Below are 20,740 nucleotides of genomic sequence, written 5' to 3'. Positions count from 1 at the left end.
CCAGTAATGCTTCCTGAAGAGTGAAGAAAGGTGACTCAGGAAAAGGGATACTTACAGGAGCACATTATTTATTTTTAAATTATGAAGTATTTCATAATATAGTAGAAGCCGATTTCTGAAACTGACAAATCTGGACTGCATCAGAAGTGGATGTTTTCTAGAATTTTTATATCCTGTTTTTAAAATATTTAATGCCACTTTTATTGTTACTTCTCCCATTTTCTGTGTAATCTTGATTTTGCCAACTATGTTTTTGCCAATGAAAGGTAATTTTTAAGGGCAAAACCTTTGAGGTTGGCAAAGGATTACTGTTGCTGCTGTGTTACAAAAGTCTTCAGAATCTCCAAAACTAAGGTTTAGCGTGTATATATTTCCATCAGAGTGCAAAATATGTGGTGGGAGAGATTCTAATGCAAATACTATGAAGTTCAATATTAATTAAGGAAAAGTAAAGTTTCTCATCTTAGAAAAAAACACTTATATATAGAAACTGGTAAGAGATTATTTACTTAAGTAAGATATGTAAGGAATGACCACTTCTACCTTTTCTAATTAAAAAACCTTAGGCAGAACATCAACTACAATTAAATATAGGATTTATTAAACCAAACCGGGAGTTTTCTTTAAATATAAAGCGTTGCTTTGATAGTCTCCATTGTTTAATGGGAAAAGACATAAAACTGATTCCTCATGAATCACAATGAGGAACTTTTAAACTTTTTCTAGTTTGGAGACAAGCAATTTCTGGAACACTGATGTGACAGTAACATGCACCTACACTTCAGCAAGTGTCAAGGAGAGACCAATGAGAATCATCTGGCTTACCCTGAACTTGAAACAGTTCGTCCTCTTCTACCCAAGTCTCTTTTTCTTCAACCCCATTAGAGTTGTTCCACTTGCCTTTGGGTACTCTGAGGGAACATCAGCGAGAAGACAAGGGGTAAAACAAAGTCATCCCAGGTCATCCCATACTCTGTCCTTAGCTCTACTCGTGGCCCTGTATTCCTCCCTGTTCTGCTGTGACCACATTCGAGATTCACCTACACACAACTCCCAAATCTTGACCTGGCCAGGCCTCTCCATGTCAACATCCCCCAGGTTGCAGGACCATCTCTCACACTCAGCACTGGATACATCACCATCCCCCTCAACGATCTGTTCATTTTCCTGCTGTTTGTTTGGTTGGTTGGTTCTTTGGTTTGGGCTCTATTACAGATTTCAGCATTCTTCTAACCTAGAGCTGCAAACTCCTTCCCCTCCATCACAGACATGCTCTATTCCTATCTCTGGACTGTTCTCCTTTCCCTCTCCATTCCCCTAGTCCAAGCCCATGGTCCAATACCTTTCACCAGTATTACACTAGCCTCTTAACTGGAGTCTCTCCCCCCTAGCCCCTTCCCCTTCCAAAGCCACCTGAACAATCATCCTAAAATTACCACATCCCTCCTCTATTAAGTGATGGCTCCTCACTGCCTAAACAATGAAGCCTAAATGCCCATATGGGGGAATCAAGATCATGCAGTCTGGCCCGTCAATTTCCCATCAGTTCCTCCTGTCCCCACCAACACCCACACCACCCTCTGCTCCTGCTTCCTCCTGTAAGTTCTGTGCTTTCCTGCCTCTCTATTTGCTGTTCTCTCTCCTTGGGATTCCCTTCCCTGCCAGGTGAAGTCCTGCCCATCTTTCAAGGCCATCATTCTCAATGAAGGCTGCCCAACACATACAAAAAGCCCCCGCTCCTCTGCCCTTACGATAGTGCTTCCACTTTATTACACAACCGTATCACGACATACCCTTAACCATAAGCACCTTGACGGCAGGGACCATATCCTCATTTGTCTACTCCAAACACCGGGCACAGTAACACACACCCTCATAGAAGCTGGAGAGATACTAGCTAAACTAATAATGAGATTATCAAAGAGCTGTAAAGGACTTATACCATCAAAGATTAGAATAGTAAGCAAACAAGAATCATTCCTGTGAACATGAAATTTTGAGTACTTGGGTGCAACCAAAAACAGTCCTAAACCTGAAAAATAATCCAAAACCCAAGTTATTAAATAAATGAAAATTATAGTCACTCTTACAGAACATAGCACAAATCTGACCTCAGAATTATAACATCCTTTACAAAACAAACATGGAAAGTATCTGAACTAAGTTTTGAAGAATTTATATAGATCAAAGTCACCGAAAAACCTGACCAAGAGAGTAGAGACAAACTGCTGTTTCCTTCCCCGCTATAAAAAAAATTTATTTTTAAGGCTGTCTGGGTATTTTGCAAATGAGTAATGAAAGCAGTTTGCTTAATAAGTGCATAAACTTGGAAAAAATTCCTTGAGTTCCAAGAGTTTTCTATGCAGTTACCTAAGTGGCTGGGACAAATGGTGGACTCTACTTTTCTTTATTTTTAAATTGGATCATATCCCCCAAAGGGTTATTTCTAAGAATAACTGATTTGCTTGAGACAAAGTAAAAAAAAAAAAAAAAAAATATTACACGAGGTTTTTCCTTCTCAGGATATTAGCTGTGTCAATTACTATTCATAAATACAGGTCAGACAGCATTACAGTTTAAGTTTTCCATCTATTTATCCAAGTCCTGGGATAAAAACTGATTTTAACCTCAGGGTCCATCATTTTCACCTAAGTGGCTATTCACTCTTCCTGCAGACAATCTTTGCAGATCACTTGGTAACTTTCTGCTCCTCCTCCGAACTCAGCATTTATTACATGTATAAACATTTTGGTATTTCTTAACTTCTCATGTTGTGGAAGGGGCTGAGACCTCAGTCCTCATCTTAACTGTTAGGTGGCCGTGCGGGCAAGCCGGGTCACTTCCTGGCTCACTGCGCTCCTAACTGGTGAAGTTAAAACTTAATGGTCTAGAGGGGTTGGCAAACTACAGCCTGTGGCTGCTGGTTTTTATATAGCCCTTGAACTAAGAATGGTTTTTACATTTTCCAAAGGTTGTAAAAAAAAAACAAAACAAGAATATGCACCAGAGACACAAAGCCTAAAATGTTTACCCTTTGCTAGCCTTTTATAGAAGTTTTGCATGTGGCCCCTTAAATTGCAAGAACCAAGAACTGTTACTTTGTTTGGTTAATAAACTATCTAGTAAGCACTAGTTCTGTGCTGTGGGGGATATAAAAATCTAGTAGTGGTGGCCCTGCCGTCTAGGTGATAGACCCTAATCCTGCCGTCCCCTCCTCCGATTCCACTGGCCCAGCTTCCCCTGGGTCCTGACTGCTCACTGGGCAGCAGTCTCCAGCCACCCTCCTCTTCTCCTTTCCCTCAGTGTCTGTTCAAAAGCCCTCAGTGGTGTCTGCTCAGAGGCTTTCTGATTAGGTGTATTAGACTTATCTGGGGCACAGTTAGCAAAGCAGATTAGAGAACACTCCCCTGTCCCTTCTAATTCAGTAGACAGGAGCCTGGGAATATATATTTTTTAAACACTGCACAGGTAATTGTGATATGAAGCCCCCCTTGAGAACCTCTGCCTGATAGAATATAATAGGAACTCAAAATCTGGCCCATCTACCCATCCAGACTTTTCTCCCTTCATCCTCTCTGTGCCCTGTATTCTCCTGCCATACAGACTACATGACATTTTCCGGCCCATACCAGGCTTTCTCGTGCTGTTATTCAAGAGGCTCCTGTTTCCTAGAACCGACCTCCCAATATTGCTGGATGACCTCCTACTCATTCTTCAAGGCCAGCTCAACACTTGCTCCTCTGCAAGGTTGCTCCACCCACAACTCTGCTGCCCAGGCCCAGCTCTTCTTCCCTGCCGCTCCCAAGGCACCTCACATACGCTTCGTTTAGAGCCGGGGTCATAGGATCCCTTTTTTTTGTAAAGGGCCAGTAGTACCTTCAGCTTTGCAGGCCTTACTGTCTTTGTTGCAACTACTCAACTCAACGTAGCATCAAAAGCAGCCACAGACAATACATAATTCATGGGTGTGGCTGTGTTCCAATAAACTTTATTTACAAAAACAGGCAGCAGGTGGATTTAGCCAAGGGGCCATAATTTGCCAACCTCTGCTTGAGAGTACCCATCATACTTCATACCCTTGACACATGAGAGAGGTGAATATGTCTGAAACCTTCACAGAGTCTCCCATTTATAAAACCACTGTAATCATGCACTCTCTCCAGTTTCCTTGTCTGTTCATGGGAGCAATACTTATAGTTCATAGAATTGCTGTGAGGGGTAGAGGAGATCAGGTATCAAATGAGAGTAATAGTGTGCTGACTGCATCTGCCTGCCCAGCCAATGACTCACTCACTTCCAAATGCAGGAAGTGGTGCATATAGTGCAGATTTGTGCCCGAGTATAAATCATTTATCAGAGGCCACAGCCCTATAGGGCACCCAGCACAAGCATGCCAGGGCAGAGGTCCCCAAACAGCTGTAACAGAGAGCAGTAGTAGAGATGGCAATGACCTTGGGAGATCAGTGAGGTGATCACTTACAGCAGGGTGACCAGGGGAAATTTATGGAGGAGGCAGAGTTTTAAGAGGCAGTTTGGTGTACATGGTATACAGGCCATGGGCTTTTGTGTCAAGACTGGGATTAAAAATCCCAAAGCCCAATTTTGCCATTTTTTATCTGTGTGACTTCAGGTTAAGTTAGTAACTTTTCTGAACCTTCCTCACCTAAAAAGTGGGGCTAGTAAATCACTCACAGAGTGAGGAGTGTAGATATTCAGTAAGATAATACGTGAAAGTGCTTGGCCCGCACAAAGTATTTAGTCAACATCAGCTTCTCTTCTCTTTGAAAGACAGATGGGATTCTGACAAGCAATGGTGGAGGAATGATAGTCCGAATGTGGGGAATGAGAGGCAGCAAGAAGAGTACAGTAGTAGAAACAGGGTTCCAGGGAGAGCAAGCAAACCAGTTTGCCTAGAGGAAAGATCCACAAGAGGGCACAAAGGGTAGCAAAACTGAAAGCCAGGTTGGGGGTCATGATGGGGAGCAAAATGAAAGTATTCTAACCACTGCCCCACAGAACCTAGCAGAATGTGAGAGATTAGTAATTACTGAATTTGCCAAGTCTCAAATGCTCATGGAACGTGCAAAACTATAAATATTCATAAATCTCTTTTAAGGATCAAAGTATAACGTGGCCCAATTCAAACAAACTTCCTTTAACAAACAAGACTAATATTTAGTAGTCAAGGCACTCAGAAGTTTGCTAAAAATGGAAGCAGCGGTGAGTAGGAGGCTCGGACACCCTTTCACCCTCACTCCTGCCTAGTGCAATGCCTGGAAGCCCACATGCGGGGCATCAGAACTGGCAGGATGGCTACGACGTCACTCCCCACCCTGAGTCACATTCTAGCAGTCTGAGCAAGCCTTGGTGGTGAATAACTTAGCTGAAAGTTACTTCATTCCCGGAAGCAATACCAGGCATAACCAGGACCACCAACCAGCCCCCAAACTTCTACAAAGAAGGTCTTCATACTTGGGATTCTTCTCCCCAGGGAGGGGTTGGTTGAGGATGGTGGGCTTGGATGGTGAAGCAGGAATGACTTCCTGGGAGGAGTCGAGGCCTGCGCTCGGCTCAGTGCTCTGGCTGTCCTCCTCCAAAACCAATCTGCTTATTGTCATGCGCTTGTTCTTGGGCTGCAGTTCAGAGCCACCCTCACCCTCAGCAGGGGCTGAACTTTCGTTTTCATCTTTTCTTGGTCTCTTGTTTTTGAGGGCTGGTGATGGTGGGCACACTTTATTAGGAAATACCATATCTTTCTGGTCCAGTTTTGAGAAGGCTGCCTCAGAATCTTGTGCACTGGACAGAGTCTTGAAAGCTGCTTTCAGAGCCATAATTCCAATGGTGGTTGGAGTGTTCTGTAGCTGCCTACAAATAATACAAACATAACAGAGATCAGTTTCACCATTGTGGATGCTTGTCCAAGCAGCCACAACTTTTTCAAAGTGGGAAGCTCCAAATTAGAAATTCCTCACGTTGAGAACTCTTTATTTAAAAAAAAAAACAGAGAGGGTGCGTGATACAAGCTTTATTTATAAAAGCTTCCATTTATAAGTGTGTTAAGCAGAGGCTTTAAATATGATATGTAAGTTGAACTATGGCGCTTAAACTTCAAGTAAGAGAACCCTAAAGGAACTAGGGCCAATGATGCTCCCTCCAGAGACCTCTTCAGCCTGTGTGCTGTCTAACCCATTAGTCTGCATGGACTGAAGCGGTGCTTTCCACAATGTAAGAACTCTGTGTAGTGCCTAACAACTACAAGTCCATCTGGACAACCAACTGATAATCCAGCAATCTCACCTTGAAGTCTAAACTCTTCTTCCAGCTGTCCTAGTCCAACCCTCATGTGACAGAAGTAAAAGACTGGTCTCCATTCTGCCCTCTTTCTCCTACAGTACACTTATAAATGGGATCTTGAGAATTCTCAGAGTGAGAAGAGTGCCACACGGTCTTGGAACAATGAGAAACTGCCTTTTCAAAATAAAGTTCATCTATCATTTGGACGTTTTAAGTAAAAACTGTTAGGAGAGGGCAAACTGGCAGCCTGCAGGCCAAACCCAGCTGGCAGATGTGTCTTGTCTAAGCTATTCAAGTTTTTTTTTTTTTTTTAATTGGACTAACCGCCAACATTCAAAAATTGGGAAATCTCAAAAAATTTTTTTTGGACGTCTCACATAAAAATTTGAACTGAAGTTTGGACATCTTTGGACATCTCACATAGCAACAATCACACGAAGCTTGAAAGCATGCCCTCTCTGTGTCCCAGTCCCATGCTCTCAACTGTATTATCCTAGACCCACTTTGCTCCTTTACATCTCCTACTGGGCCCGCAAAGACATCTAAATGTGTGGCCTCTGCTTTGTTAACTGGTCCTGGGAATCTGATTCACAAGTTTGAACACTGCATTAAGAGATAAGGTATCAACAGGGAAGTACTGAGTAGATACAGGTGAGGCAAGGAGAGAGAAACAGAAGGAAAGAACCTTTGAGGAATAGCCAGTCAGGAACTTCTGCCAAGGATCTGACATCCCGTTTTCAATATTCCCATCTTCCCAGGATGTGCTCTGTATATCCCACAGTGCCTTCTACGAGTAACCCAGTAACATGTTAAGAGGTCAAACCACTAATCCTGCTCGAAGAAGACGACTATGCTTCCCACACATGACCCCAGTGTTTCAGCCAACATCACAAAAGGGCATCTCTCTCACCTGACAGGTTCTCTGAGTGGCTTTTCCACAGGCTCTGGTGCTGGCTGTTTATCTTCCTTCACTGTGGTTGAGGTGGAAGACTCAGATTTCAAAGCCTTTTTGGCCATCTGGGAAAGGAAAGATGTCGTGAGGAAGAGGAAGTCACAGAATTTCATTAACTCTGCTTCTTTCACCATGAACATACTCAATATGCAAGCATGTTCACTTACAAATCCAATTTAGGCATAGACTAGAGGAGGACATAAAAAGGGAAAGAACTTACAAGAATTATCCCAAATTTCTTCCTCCCTTCCTTCCCTCAAAAAATGGCTCACAGTTTTCTGTACTAAAGGAGAACTCAATCTGAGTGGTGCTAAAAGCATCTTGACGTTGCAAGAATTCCGAAAGGTTATTTTGGACAACAAATACTTAAATGATTTTACTTTGTATCTCCTCTTCTATCCTTCCAATCTCATCCCTAATTTAGTTTCTGAATACCTAATAGACCTTTGGGGTCATATGCAAAAGTCAAATCTTCTTTTTTTTTGAAACTTAGGGATGACTGATGTCTACATTAATGTCTTTTAGTTTGTGTGTAGAATTTTTCATGACTCTGTTTCCACAAATGTTTCGCCTATTAACAGCTCTTTGAAAACCCTTACTTGTACCAAATGAAGCCCTGAGTAGGCCAATCTTACTCTAACGCCAGCTGCTCCTCTGTCACCCTCAGACTGAAGTTTTACACATTTCCAGTCAGTCCAGTGTCATTCCATTTTAGACTGCATGTCTGTAAGGAGTGGTATCTTAAGAGCTGAGAATTCTGTCCTCAACAGGGACAGTGACAGGTTATTTTCCAGTTACCTGAATATGAAGGAAAGGTTCCTAGGCCAGGCTCAAGTATCCTGACACTTGCTCCTTGAACACTCCCAACCATCTGCTTTACAAATAATTTCGAGAGTTGCCAAATGATTGCTAGGATCACTGACACTATCCTGATATGGGCCTTGCAGATCTACTGTTAGGAACTAGGATAATTTGAACACTCTCAAAATCCTTGTTTAAAAAAAAAACCCTCTCACTCAGTTCATGGTCCACCTTCTATGACAGACTAGGTTCTAATTCTTCCCTGTGCTGTCTTGAGCCTCACTGCATCCATTCTTTGTGCTTATCCCTTTGATCCAGTTAAAGTATGTCTTCATTTGGCCTCTCTTGCTAATCATACTCTAGTCACACTTTTCTCCAGTTATGCCTCCTTCCTGTTAACAACCCCATCATACCACATCTATCAAACCACTCTTCCTCTCCCAAACTTAACTCAGATTTCATCTCCTTTGGGAACCACCATCAGTTGTAATTGAATGTTCTCCTACTTTAACCACACAGATGAATCACACATAGAGGAAGTAAAAATGGGAGGTGAGGGAAACCAGGAATGTTGCATTTGCCTCTGCCAGGATCTCTGCTTCTGAATATTTAAGGCATTTAATTAAGAAAGATAGCACATATAATTCAGTTTTTTCTACACATTTACTCTTTTCACTTTAAAAAAGAGCTGTCCTTTTCTAATTGCCTACACATCCTCCAGGCTACATCACAGTTATGGGAAGAGAAGGCCAAGCCCCACCGTGAGGAGGTAGGGCTCTGCATCATCCAGGTGACTCTCCAGGAAGCGCAGCATCTTCTGCTGGAAGGTTTCGTAGGAAAAGTTCTGGATAACAGGATGGGCCAAGTTCTTTTCACGGATAATGTTCAGGAGATCATTTCTCAGCTTCTATACAAAGGACCAATTTTTGCAACGTGAGAAAGAAAAACTCCAGTAAAAATTCAATGATAATGAGTTAAAACAATGCTATCAGAACTTTCACAATGCTGTCGATGAATATCACTGGTACACATATAAGAAGGGAAGCCTACCACAATGTAGAACAGGTCAAAAAATTACTGATCAGCCACAGTAGGTAACTATGTAGCTATAAAAAAAAAAGGATGAAGAACTTAGGATCTAAAGTACCTTTATACTTTTACATAAAGATTTTTAAACTTCCAAAAAAGAAAACCAAAAAGGATGAAAAGCTCCCTATGTACTAATATAAAAAGATCTCCAAGATACATTAAGGGAAAAAAGCAATTTACAAAATGCTCAAATTAGTGTGTAGAATATGCTCACATATGTATATGGGAAGAACAGGAAGAATGGATATATGTGTATGTCTGTATATATATACACATGCATACTCATTTGCTTGCATATGCACAGAATATCTCTGTTAAGAATAAAAGAAAAAAACATTGGTTGCCTCTAAGGAGAGGAACGAGATGGCTGAGTCAGACATGAGAGAATTTTCACTAAGCTCTTTTGTGGTACCTTTCGAATGTTGTATTACATATATGTATTACCTTTTCAAAAACTGAAAATTTATATTTATAAAGGAAAAAAAATACTAGCAGGGTACCAACAGAGCTTTTGACACCAGAAAATAGAGGAGTTAAGTCCTCACCAAGGCAGATTCTCAAGTCTGCAGGATCAGCGTTTATGTGAAGTCAGAAGTGAATACCAGTGCTGATCACTAAAGTTCAGTCAGAAACCTGACAGGAATGGGCAAGTAAATGATTTATGTAAATTTTCAAACAAATTTTTGAAAAGCCAGTCTAACAGTAAGTTATCCTGGATATAAAAGGCAACATGCTCAAGGTGCTGAATGTTTAAAGGCGAATATTTAGATAACATTCCTGACAGAGAACCCTTTCCCTGTTTCCCCACAAAAGGCAATGAGCTGGATTTAGGTCATGGGAGCAAAAATATATCAAATTTACCTGAGTTGTGGGGTCCTTGGACATATGTTTTTTCAAAATTTTTGAAGCCTTTTCAAATTCTTTGTTTTTGATACAAATAATGACTGCCTACAAAAGGGGGAAAAAGACTTTTTTTTAAACTGTTGTAATAATGAAAGGTATAATTAGAATATCAAATATCAAAATAAGCTCAACTAAAAAGTAAAACTGAGTCTTACATACCCAAGAACTTTTTCATATTCTATCAAATTCCTGTATTTAAAAACTAACAATTATTATTCAAGCGTATGAACAACCATACCCTCTCTTTCAGTGTGTAAGATAGTAGATTTTCAACGTTACATTGGATTAAAAAAAAAATAGCTGATAAAGCAAAATCTGATCTCCTGGATTACAGACCATTTACCCAATCTGAATAGGGCCTCCTAAGGAAAGGCAAAATGGACAGGAGTCATCCCCAGGTCCCCAGAACAATTGGTTTTGTTCTTTTTGGATGCAAAAGCTTTGATGTAATGGGGGGAATGAGAGGAGGAGATACTGTTGCGGGGGGGTGGGGGGGAGGGGAATAATTTGCTGACCACAGAGTTCTGCTAGTTCCATTCAGGAAAGGCCTGAGGCCAGTTCGCTAGGAGAACCAGCACAGCCTCTCATACTGTAAACCCCAGCGGGCCAACTCCAGTTAAAGTGTGCAGGGAATTGCTGAGACAAACAAACCCAGCTCAGCCACAAGCAGCAAAGAAAGAGGACAAAGTTTCAGGTAGGATGAGAAGGTCTCATCAGCCACAGAGAAAAAGGAGAATCCTTCAGTCAAGAAACCCCAAGAGAACATATGTAGAGGGCAAATAACAGTGATTGAAAATAAGAAGGATATTTAAAAAACATATGTGCACTTTTTTTAAAAATTAGAAAAGCGAGGAAAAATTGGGACCACCTGGAGTTATCTAACAGGATAAAGTAGCTACCTTAAATCCAGTCTCAAAGAAACCTATCTCACACACGAAAAAGGGAAGGAAAACTGGTCCATAGATATTTTCAGTCTTCACAGGGAAGAATTTAAGGAGAAACATACAGACCAAGAGAAGGAGGACTAGCAAGGGAATTCAGAAAGTACAAATTTCTGGTGCTTCTGTCCTCCACATGCTGAACACAGCCATAAAGGGCAAAGGAAACTGGTGTCAAACGCTTCTGAAGAACAGGCACAACACTAAGTTCCTACTGCCAGGGAGGGAACAAAGTAAATAAGTCTTTTCATTGTAATCAGATCATCATATTCACTTTTACATCATTTTCAGCAGAAAAACTATACTAAGACTATACTTACTTTCTTGAAGCATACAAAGGTTTTACTTTTTATAAATCATTTAGGTCCTACTACGTTGTTTTTTTTTAAAGATTTTTTTTGATGTGGACCATTTTTAAAGTCTTTATTGAATTTGTTACTATATTGATTCTGTTTTAAGTTTTGGTTCTTTGGCCACGAGGCACTGGAATCTTAGGTCCCCAACCAGGGATCGAACCCACACCTCCCAAATTGGAAGGCAGTCTTAACCACTGGACCGCCAGGGAAGTCCCAGGTCCTATTATGTTTTAAAATGTTATTTAACTTGCATAAAGTAAAATTAACTCTTTTTTGGCATACTGTTCTAACACATGTATCAACTTCTGTAACCGCCACAATGATACCAAAAAACCATGGATCCAATAAACCTCCCTTGTGCTGCACTCTGTAGTCACCTCCTCCCCATCCCTAACCCCTGATCTTTTCACTGTTTCATCTCTTCAGAATGTCATATAAATGGAATCATACAGTATATATGAAATCACACAGCTTAATTTTTAAAGGATGTAGCCTTGAGTCTGGCTTCTTTCCCTCAGTATAATGTCCTGGAGATCTATCTGTGTTGTTGCATTATCAGTAGTTTCTGCTATCTTATTGATGAAGCAGTGTTCTGTTGTATGGATGTACCAGTTTGTTTATCCATTCACCCACTGGAAAAATAGTTGGGTGGTCTGCAACTCTGGTGATTATGAATAGAGGTGTTAAAATATTTACGTACAGGTTTTGGTGTGACCATAACTTCATTTCTCTAAGGTAAATACCCAGGGGTGGGACTGCTGGGTCATTTGGAAAATGTATGTTTATAAGAAATGGCCAAACTGTTTTCCTGAATGGCTATACCATTCTGCACCCCATCAGCAATGTATGAGGGTTCCAGTTGCTCCACATTCACACTAGCACTTGTTAGTGTTAGTAGTTTCTAAAGTTTAGCCCCTCTCATAGGTATGTCCCAGTATTTTCTGTGGTTTTAATTTGTATTTCCCTATTGACTAAATGATGAGCATCTTTTCATGTGCTTATTTGCCATCTGTGTATTCTCTTTGGTTGTTTTTTTTAAATAGGGGTGTTTGTTTTCTTGTTCACTTTGAGAGTTCATTCTCTGAACAGTGTTTTTCTCAGAACAGAAGTTTTAATTTTGATGAAGTCCACTTTATGTTCTTGTAGATCTTGCTTTTAGTGTCATATCTAAAAACTTTTTGCCTAAGTCCAGGACATGAAGATTTTTTTTTCATGTTTTCTTCTAAAAGTTTTATAGCTTTACATTTTACATTCAGATTATGATCCACTTTGAATCAATTTTGGTATGAGTTGTAGGTCAAGGTTCATTTATTTTTTGCATAGGGACATCCAATTGTTTTAATTCCAGTTGTTGAAGACTATCCTTTTTCCGTTGAATATCTTTTTCCATTGAAATGCCTTCACATTTTTTGTTAAAAATTGATCAGTCATATTTGTGTGGGTCTATTTCTGGACTCTCTTCTGTTCCACGAATCTATATATCTACAGTCATGAGTACTGTAGCTTTATGGTAATTCTTAAAATTGGGTAGTGAGTCCTCCAGCTTCATTCTTCTTTTACAAAATTGTTTTCGTTATTTTAGTCTTTTTTTTAACCTTACCATATGTCTTTTAGAATCAGTCTGTATCTACAGAAAATCCTGCTGAGATTGTGATTAGAATTATATTAAATCCATAGATTAATTGGAGAGAACTGACATCTTAACTATATTAGGTCTTCCAATCCATGAACAGGGTATGTCTTTCCATTTAGTAGGTTGTGATTTCATCATCAGCATTTTGTTTTTTTCCACATACAGATCCTACACATGTTTTGTTAGACTTATACCTAAGTATTTTTCTTTTCTTTTTTGGAGCTATTGTAAATAACTGTTTTGGTAATTTCATTGCAGAATTTTCATTTTCATTTCATTTCACTGCTAGCATATGAAAATATGATTGATTTTATGTGTTGATCTTGTATCCTACAGTCTGGCTAAACTTACTTCTTATAGCTTTTTTGGTATAGTCCATGGAATTTTCTGTATGGATAGCCATGTCATCTGGAAAAAGGGACAATTTTATTCCTTCTTTTCCAATCTGTTGCCTTTTATTTATTTTTCTTGACTTACTGCACTGGCTAGGTCTTCTAGTATGATGTAGAGTGGAAGTGGTGAGAACGGACACCTTTGCCTTACTTTGGATCTTAAGGTCAAAGCATTCCATTCTTCACCATTAACTATGATGTTACCTGTAGTTTTTTTTGTAGATGCCTTTTATCAGGTTGAGGAAGTTCCCTTCTATTCCTGGTGTGCTGAGTGTTTTTACCATGAACTAATGTTGAATCTTGTCAAACGCTTTTTCTGCTTCAATTGATATGATCATATGGTTTTTCCTTTGGACCAACAGGGTAAATTACATTCACTGATTTTCAAATATTGAACCAGCCTTCCATTCCTGGGGCTTTAGTTTCCCTATTCTGTCACACACTAACTACATCTGCATCCGCATCCAGGACTAAGCATCAGGATAGACAGTAAAAAAAAAAAAAGGAATGGAATCCACTTCAACTTCTGGGAATCACAGCTCCACTGCTAAAGAGAAAGCATTCTCTTCCTTTAGGTTTAGGTGCCTGCCCTCCTGCCACTGTCATCACTGGGTCACTGCTGCTACCAGTGTAGTATTGCCTGAGTGCTAGGATAGAGAAGGGAAAAAAGGGAAAAAAAAAGAGATTTCTTTCACCCTCTCTGACCCTTAGCAGATACCCTTTCCTGCTCTTCAGACCAGAGAGAGCCTCTCTTGGAGTTCTTTCTATCCACACCTGGGGTGTACTTCCAGGTTTCAGGATCCTTCAAGTCCAGGCCTGGTGACACTGGAAAGGGAAAAAATGGTAATCTACTCATCACCAGTTTGGTGGACCTTCATATTCTGGTCTTCTCCATTTGCTTACTGCCCTTTACATTTCTGAGTTCTCCATTCATTCTGTCCAAGATTTATACTTGCATTAAGAAAGACAGAAGAAGGGCTTCCCTGGGTCCAATGGTTAAGGCTCTGTGCTTCCACTGCAGGAGGCACAGGTTTGATCCCTGGTCAGGGAACTAAGATCCCAGATGCCACGTGGTGTGGCCAAAAAAAAAAAAAAAAAAGAAGAATATGCTTATCTATCTTTCCCAGAACTGGAACACAGCTCCTACTATGCTTAATTTGTGAAACAAGAAAGGAAATGTGAATGCTTTCAAAATGTTAATTGAAAGTCTGCCTCCGAAGTTTGTACTGTGAGCTTTTTTAAAACTATGCATTAATTTCCTGGGAAGTTTTTTCGTTTTTGTTTTTTAAGAGATCAAACTTTGCTTTTTGAAAACTTGAAAGTTTTTGAAATAAGTATAATTTCTTCTCTTATGTTTCTGTTAAGGTTCTTACCATCTAAGCAATAGCAATGGTCTCTGGCTAACTTAAACAAAAGGGAAATTCCAAGCACAGATTTTCAATATAGGTGAGATAGGTTTATGTTGGAGGCAAGGCCAGAAAGAACATAAGAAGAGAAAACCAAACTCACAGAAGTGAAGAAAGGCTAAAAAGCAAACTCACCAAAGAAACCAGGCTGTTATGGGAAGCACAGATGCTCAAAAAGCCTTGACAAAGCTTCTTGTTTCAAGAATTAAAGTTTTAAGACATTGTGTCTGATGCACCAGCCCCTCAAATGTAGTAAGGTCCTCAAAGAAAATCAAGGTGCTATTACCAAAGGTGCACAGCAAAAGCAACACCTAAATGCTTCCCAAGAACATGCCATATATGTTACTCTCTCCTGTTCACAGAAATCTGAGGCATCTCTCTTTTAGTTATGAAAAGAAAACCAACGTAGTCTCAATATTATTATCAGCTTACAGAAGCAATTCTCAAACTTTTTGGTCTCAGGACTCTTTCTTTATACTGTAAACTGTTAATGAGGACCCCAAAGAGCTTTTGTTTATGTGGGTTATATCCGTTGTATTCACTGTATTAGAAATATAAAACTGAGAAAAATTTAAAATATTTATTAATTCATTAAAAAATAACAAACTCATTACAGGTTAACATAAATAACATATCTTTATGAAAAATTACTTATTTAATAAGACAAAAGTTTAATGAGAAGGGTGGCATTGTTTTACATTTTTCCAAATCTCCTTAATATCTGGCTTAATAGAAGAAAGATGGTATTCTCATATCTGCTTCTGCATTTCTTCTGTTGTGATATGTTGTTTTGGTTGAAATATATTAAAAAATCTGGCCTCACACAGATATAAAATTGGAAAAGGGAGTAGTATTTTAATAGCTCTTTCAGAAAATGTGGACATTCTTCTTTGACTCTACACCAAACTTTGGCAAGTGAACTCTTCATCGTTATTACATTAAAATCTGTTAGTCTGTCTTGCACTTTTAATGGATCTGTTACCCATGAATGATTTTGCAGTACAATTCATCGATCATTTGGAAATTATTGGTTTACTGAATTATGATCTTCCAAATGTTGATACATTCGTTAAAAATCTTTTTAAAATCACAGTTGTTAATATCACCATCAGTCATATCAGAAAAGTCTGAATATTGGGAAGCTACCAAGCACATGAATATAAGTTTTCCAAAATTCTAATTTTCACCTGAAAGCTTGAATTTTACCTCTGCCAACAAATACTGTCACTTGTTTTCCTTGAAGTGACTGCCAGATTACCACATCTGAATAACCCAAGTTTGTCAGTTATTTCAAGTAAAAATGGTATTCCATTACAAAAGCAGCTAGATCAGCAGCATGCAACTCAATCACACAAGTACTTATCCGGAAGAAAACCATCATGTTTTGGTATGCAGCAGAAATGCTACAGAAAAACTTCCTATATTGTCAGACGAAATACTGGAAAAACGTCTGCTCAAGACTTAATAAAATTAGTAATTTTTACTGCTTCATCAAAGACATTCTTAATTGAAACTGGCTGTTTTTTATTTTTTAAACTGCAAGCATGTGGCAATGAAGAATACAATGACTACCAGTACAATTTACCACTGCCTTGGTCACGGTCACGCTAAGGCACCAGAAATTTTACCCATCACTGTTTTTGCATCATCAATGTAAATGTCAGCGCACTGAAAACCTCAACTAACATTTTGGCATTATTATAAAGAAAGTTTTGACCCCTGAAAGGGTCCCGAAGACCTGCAGAAGATCCCTGGATCATACATTGAGAAGCTCTAACTTAACAAACAGCTTATTTGATAAACTTTTAAAAAAATTTAATAAACTTTAAGATAAATTGCTGTGATACTTTAGAGATCTTAAAAATGCATCAAAAAGCCTCAATGAGCCTATGCATTCCAAGGTAACAAATTCTATGACTAAATGAGAAATTAAAAAAAATATAAATCAAAGAGACATGTGATAACGGTATCATTTAATAACTTGGATATCAAGGTAACTATGGTAGCCAGCCTCTAAGATGGCTCCCAATGATACCCACCTCCTGCATAGTGCCATTCCACCCACAAATCCAGCTGGTCAGGTCTGTGTGGCCAAGAGCATATGGCAGAAGTGGTATGTCACTTCTGAGATTAGTTTATAAAAGACTACAGCTTTCTGTCTTGGGCTCTTGTTCTCTGGGATCCTCTAGGGGAAGCAAGCTACCTCGTTGTAAGTAGCCCTACGGAGAGGCGAGGAGCTGAAGTCTCCAGCCAACAGCCAGCGAGGAAGTGAGTCCTGCTAACATCCATGTGAGGGAGCATGGAAGCAGACCCATCAGCCCTGGTTGAGTCTTGAGATGACTGCAACCCTGGCAGGCAGCTTGACTATAACCTCATGAGAAACCTCGAGTAGGAAACACAGCTAAATCACTACCAGCTTCTTGACTCTCGGAAACTGAGAGATAATATTTATTGTTTTAAGCTGTTAAATTTGAGGTTAATTTGTTACACAGCAGTTAACAGTAATATAGTAACAAGAGATCTGGTACCTGGTGGAAAATGAAAAAGCAGAAGGGAGTCAACATAAGAAAATGGTTGACTATTTTAAGGGAATCTGGATTTTGCTAATAGATTTTTCCTAATGAAGCCCCCAAACAAGAGATCTATGAACTTAAATAATAAATATTCAACTGAAAGATAAAAGCCCACAGACTCTACCAGAAGAGCAGCCAGAAGACAGATCTATACCCCTTGTGTTCTGAAGGAGTTACATTTCTGAATTAGCTGGCTACTTAACAGTAGTTACATGAATTACCCTGAACTGGTACCACTTCTTCCCATCCAAAATATCCTTAGCTATTCTGAAAGTAGCCCTGGATTTCTCCTCCCTTGCTAATATGTCTTTTCTGGTATTTTACCTCCAACACAAACCTGACTTACCTATACTAAAAATCTATTCTTGCAATCATTCCTCCTTGGAATTGGAATTTTCTAAGCATTCTTTGTAAGACCAACAGTAGTTCCTGCCCAAGGTCCTTAACTGAATAAATAAAATATCTGCACCCCACACACAGTTTTTTAACTATTTTTTTAAACAGGGTGTCTGAGTACCCAGCACATAGCCAAGGGACAGAAAGTCTTTGCTAAACAAGGTTTTGTCCCTTACCGCCCCCCCCCCCCCGCCCCCAAGATCCCATCCTTTTACAAGGTGCTGTTATCTTTTCTTACCAATTTCCTTACTTTTACCGCCAAGGCAATGCTGAGCTGTTGTCCTTCAGTCCCCACCCCTGCATCTGCTTCCACACCCCCAGCCTTGGTTATTGGAGAAGAAAAAGCTTTTCCTGACTGGTTTCCATGGCTGCTTCAATGTTTTAAATATAAATAAGTTCCACTACTTGAAGCTACCTGAGCCATGACATAGTTCCAGTCCCAAATTCCTAGACACTCTACAAGCTTTTTTCTTGTCGAGAACACTGCCTGCGCCAGCCTTCTACCACTACTGTTTTTCAAAATGGCTGATATCTCAGCACCTCTGATTCTGTCTGTTCAAGGGGAATGTTCCCTAAGCCTCTTTCTGCAACTGCATGAAAGAGCTCAAAGCAGTCCCACATTTCCCAAGGCACCAGCTATTCTCCTTGGTCTATAATAAACAAGGGTGACAAGATCCTAGGCCAGTTACTTTTAGCCCTTTCACGATGCTGCTCTGAATGGTAATAATAACCTACAAAATGTCATTCTTCAATGCCAACTCACTTCCTGTGTACTGTGGCCCCTCCTGCCAGGGCCACTAGGGAGACCACCAAAATCACAAAAGCTGAGCACCTGCCATTAACAGTTCTTTCCAAGTCTGGGCTAGGAAGGGGTCACCTGATGAAATAACATCTATGTGGGTGAGTTATGTGTTCTGAGTGTGCTCACTTGCTCTCTCTCCATCCCTGTTTGTCTTCCACCCCACACAAAAAAGATAAGCACTGATCCTCAAAGACCTCTGATCTTTGGTAAAAGAAAAAAAATTTAAAATAGAGCCTTACAGCCTCCTTGACCAGTTTTCTACTGGATTCGACCACTGCCTCTGTCAGTGTAAATTCCGTTTTAATCATCTCCAGCACATTGATAGCTGATTCCAGTGGTGTGAGCTCAGCCTCCATATCAAAGGAACAGTCTAGGACAAAGAGCAAAATTTTCACTTTAACCTATTTTCTAAAGAGCAGAAGAATTATGTTCAAATATATATGTATTTATATATATATATAGAAAAGAAACATGCAAATATAGTAAGATTTCCATTTAATTTGCTGACATACTGGCTACAGGCTTACAAACATGTTAAGGGTCCAAATTCAAATCCATGAATTTCAAGAGACTAATTTTCAAGACAGATAAAAAGTTATTTTTTAATACATGCATCTGTATCTCAAATGGCAGGATCAGATACAAACGGCCAGAAGCTAAAGATCATTTTGCTTAACAGCTGTCAAGTTCAATTTAGGAAAAGAAAAAAAAAGTGCTCATACTTTAAAAACACTCTACTATGGAGGAAAAATGGCCATCTTCACATAATTCACTTTAGAGAGCAACAAAGTTGGGGCGAGCAAGAAACAGGTGGGAGGAAATAAAAAACACAGAAAAGCAGCCAACAGAATACTAAGTGGAGAAAACTAAGGCCAGAGAATAAACACCGTGATTGAAACATAGTAGCCCACCTTAACCCTGAACCCTTCAGTCTAGGATGTAAGTTTGAAAACAACGTAACCCTAAATAAGTAAAGCCCAGAGAAGAACATAAAAAATAGCCATACCTAAATTTTCCCCTTCTTCAATGCGCGACAGACACTGCATAACCCGCAGCAGCCGAGACACGGTATGTTCCTTCCCCAAGGGCCTGACAAGCAAAGCTGGGAAAGAAGACATCGTTGGCTCGGCGACCCCCAGCCGCTACACTCGGGCCCCACAGATCACCTTCCCAGGAGCCCCAGCCTCCTTCCCCAGGCCCGGCCCTCACCCTGCATGATGTCCCGGATCTGCCTGAAGTCCCCGTACCGGCTACTCCGAAAGGCCCGCAGCGCCTCGTGGAAGTAGAACTTGAGCACCCAGCGGTTGACTGCCTCCTCTAGCCGCGCCTCCCCCGCGCCCCGCTCCGCGGCGCCCCCCAGCCCCGGTGCGTGGCGCCCCCGCCGAGCCCGCCCGCCGCTGCGGGACGCCCGCCTGCCTGCAGCCCTCCCGCTGCTGTCGCTGCTCCCGCCTCCTCCCGCCATCGCGTCCGATCGCTGCGCGCCCTCCCTGCCGGGACGCTTCTTCGACTGTGACGCCGCCGGGTCACGCACGACGCCCGGGCCGGAAGCGGAGCCCGCCGTCCCGGCTCCCGCGGCCATGATACGGACGGCGTTCCGAGCCGCCCGCGGGCTTCTGGGAGGGCAAGGACCGGTCGCTCCCAGCCTTCCTCTCGGACCCCGTAGTTCCCGGTGTGTCGGCCGCAATGCCTGCTGGGACTTGAAGTCCATGCTGGCCAGACGGGTAAACCAACGGCGGTTGGCGGTGTCAACTTTGCTCCGAAGTTGTGGAACGCTATACTAGAGACGCTGGGCTGTGTATAAAATATTGAAAGATAAATGTGTGCAGCTTATTAAACATTTTTAAAATCGTGAAATGTAAAATGCAGAGAGGAAACTTTATTAAACAAGTTTACATTTTAACAGGTAAAGCAAAAGGCCAGTGTTAACCCAGCCGAGGTCAAGAAATAGAATATGGCCGGCACCGCAGGAACCTCTAAGACATATAAGATGTATAATTAGAAAAAAATTGTTTTTCTTTTTCTTAAAATTTTTCTCTTTTTAAATTTTTGTTTTTTGTTTTTCTTTTTTAAATTCTTTTTTCTAAGACAGTTTTTAAATTACAAAAATAGCACATTTAGAACAGTTAGAAAAAATAATAAACACGTTAACATTTAAATCAGCCATAATCCCACATGAAAAGGTAAGTTGACATTTAGGTTTATAGC

The 20,740-nt window shown here is 40.5% G+C and overlaps 2 protein-coding genes across 4 annotated transcripts in view; one reads left to right on the top strand and one right to left on the bottom strand.

The window, feature by feature from the left end:
* NIP7 (nucleolar pre-rRNA processing protein NIP7) overlaps positions 1-20,740 on the top strand; it is a 67,557-nt gene that overhangs the window by 13,890 nt on the left and 32,927 nt on the right. The gene's annotated exons all lie outside the window — the stretch shown is intronic.
* Positions 1-20,740, bottom strand: part of TERF2 (telomeric repeat binding factor 2) — a 35,972-nt gene that overhangs the window by 2,758 nt on the left and 12,474 nt on the right. For all 3 annotated transcript variants that reach the window (XM_061173438.1, XM_061173437.1, XM_061173436.1), the window contains exons 2-9: positions 19,745-20,326; positions 19,542-19,637; positions 18,775-18,905; positions 9,998-10,084; positions 8,808-8,954; positions 7,205-7,311; positions 5,473-5,865; positions 826-911 (exon numbers count right to left, since the gene is read on the bottom strand). In XM_061173438.1, the coding sequence (XP_061029421.1) occupies positions 826-911; positions 5,473-5,865; positions 7,205-7,311; positions 8,808-8,954; positions 9,998-10,084; positions 18,775-18,905; positions 19,542-19,637; positions 19,745-20,243 (1,546 nt within the window). In that variant the 5' untranslated portion in view covers positions 20,244-20,326. The remainder of the gene's footprint in view (positions 1-825; positions 912-5,472; positions 5,866-7,204; positions 7,312-8,807; positions 8,955-9,997; positions 10,085-18,774; positions 18,906-19,541; positions 19,638-19,744; positions 20,327-20,740) is intronic.

The sequence above is a fragment of the Eubalaena glacialis genome, chromosome 18 (assembly GCF_028564815.1).
Source record: "Eubalaena glacialis isolate mEubGla1 chromosome 18, mEubGla1.1.hap2.+ XY, whole genome shotgun sequence".
Classification (NCBI taxonomy): domain Eukaryota; kingdom Metazoa; phylum Chordata; class Mammalia; order Artiodactyla; family Balaenidae; genus Eubalaena; species Eubalaena glacialis.
The sequence above is the reverse complement of the archived record's forward strand: the minus strand, read 5'-3'. Positions and strand labels throughout refer to the sequence as shown.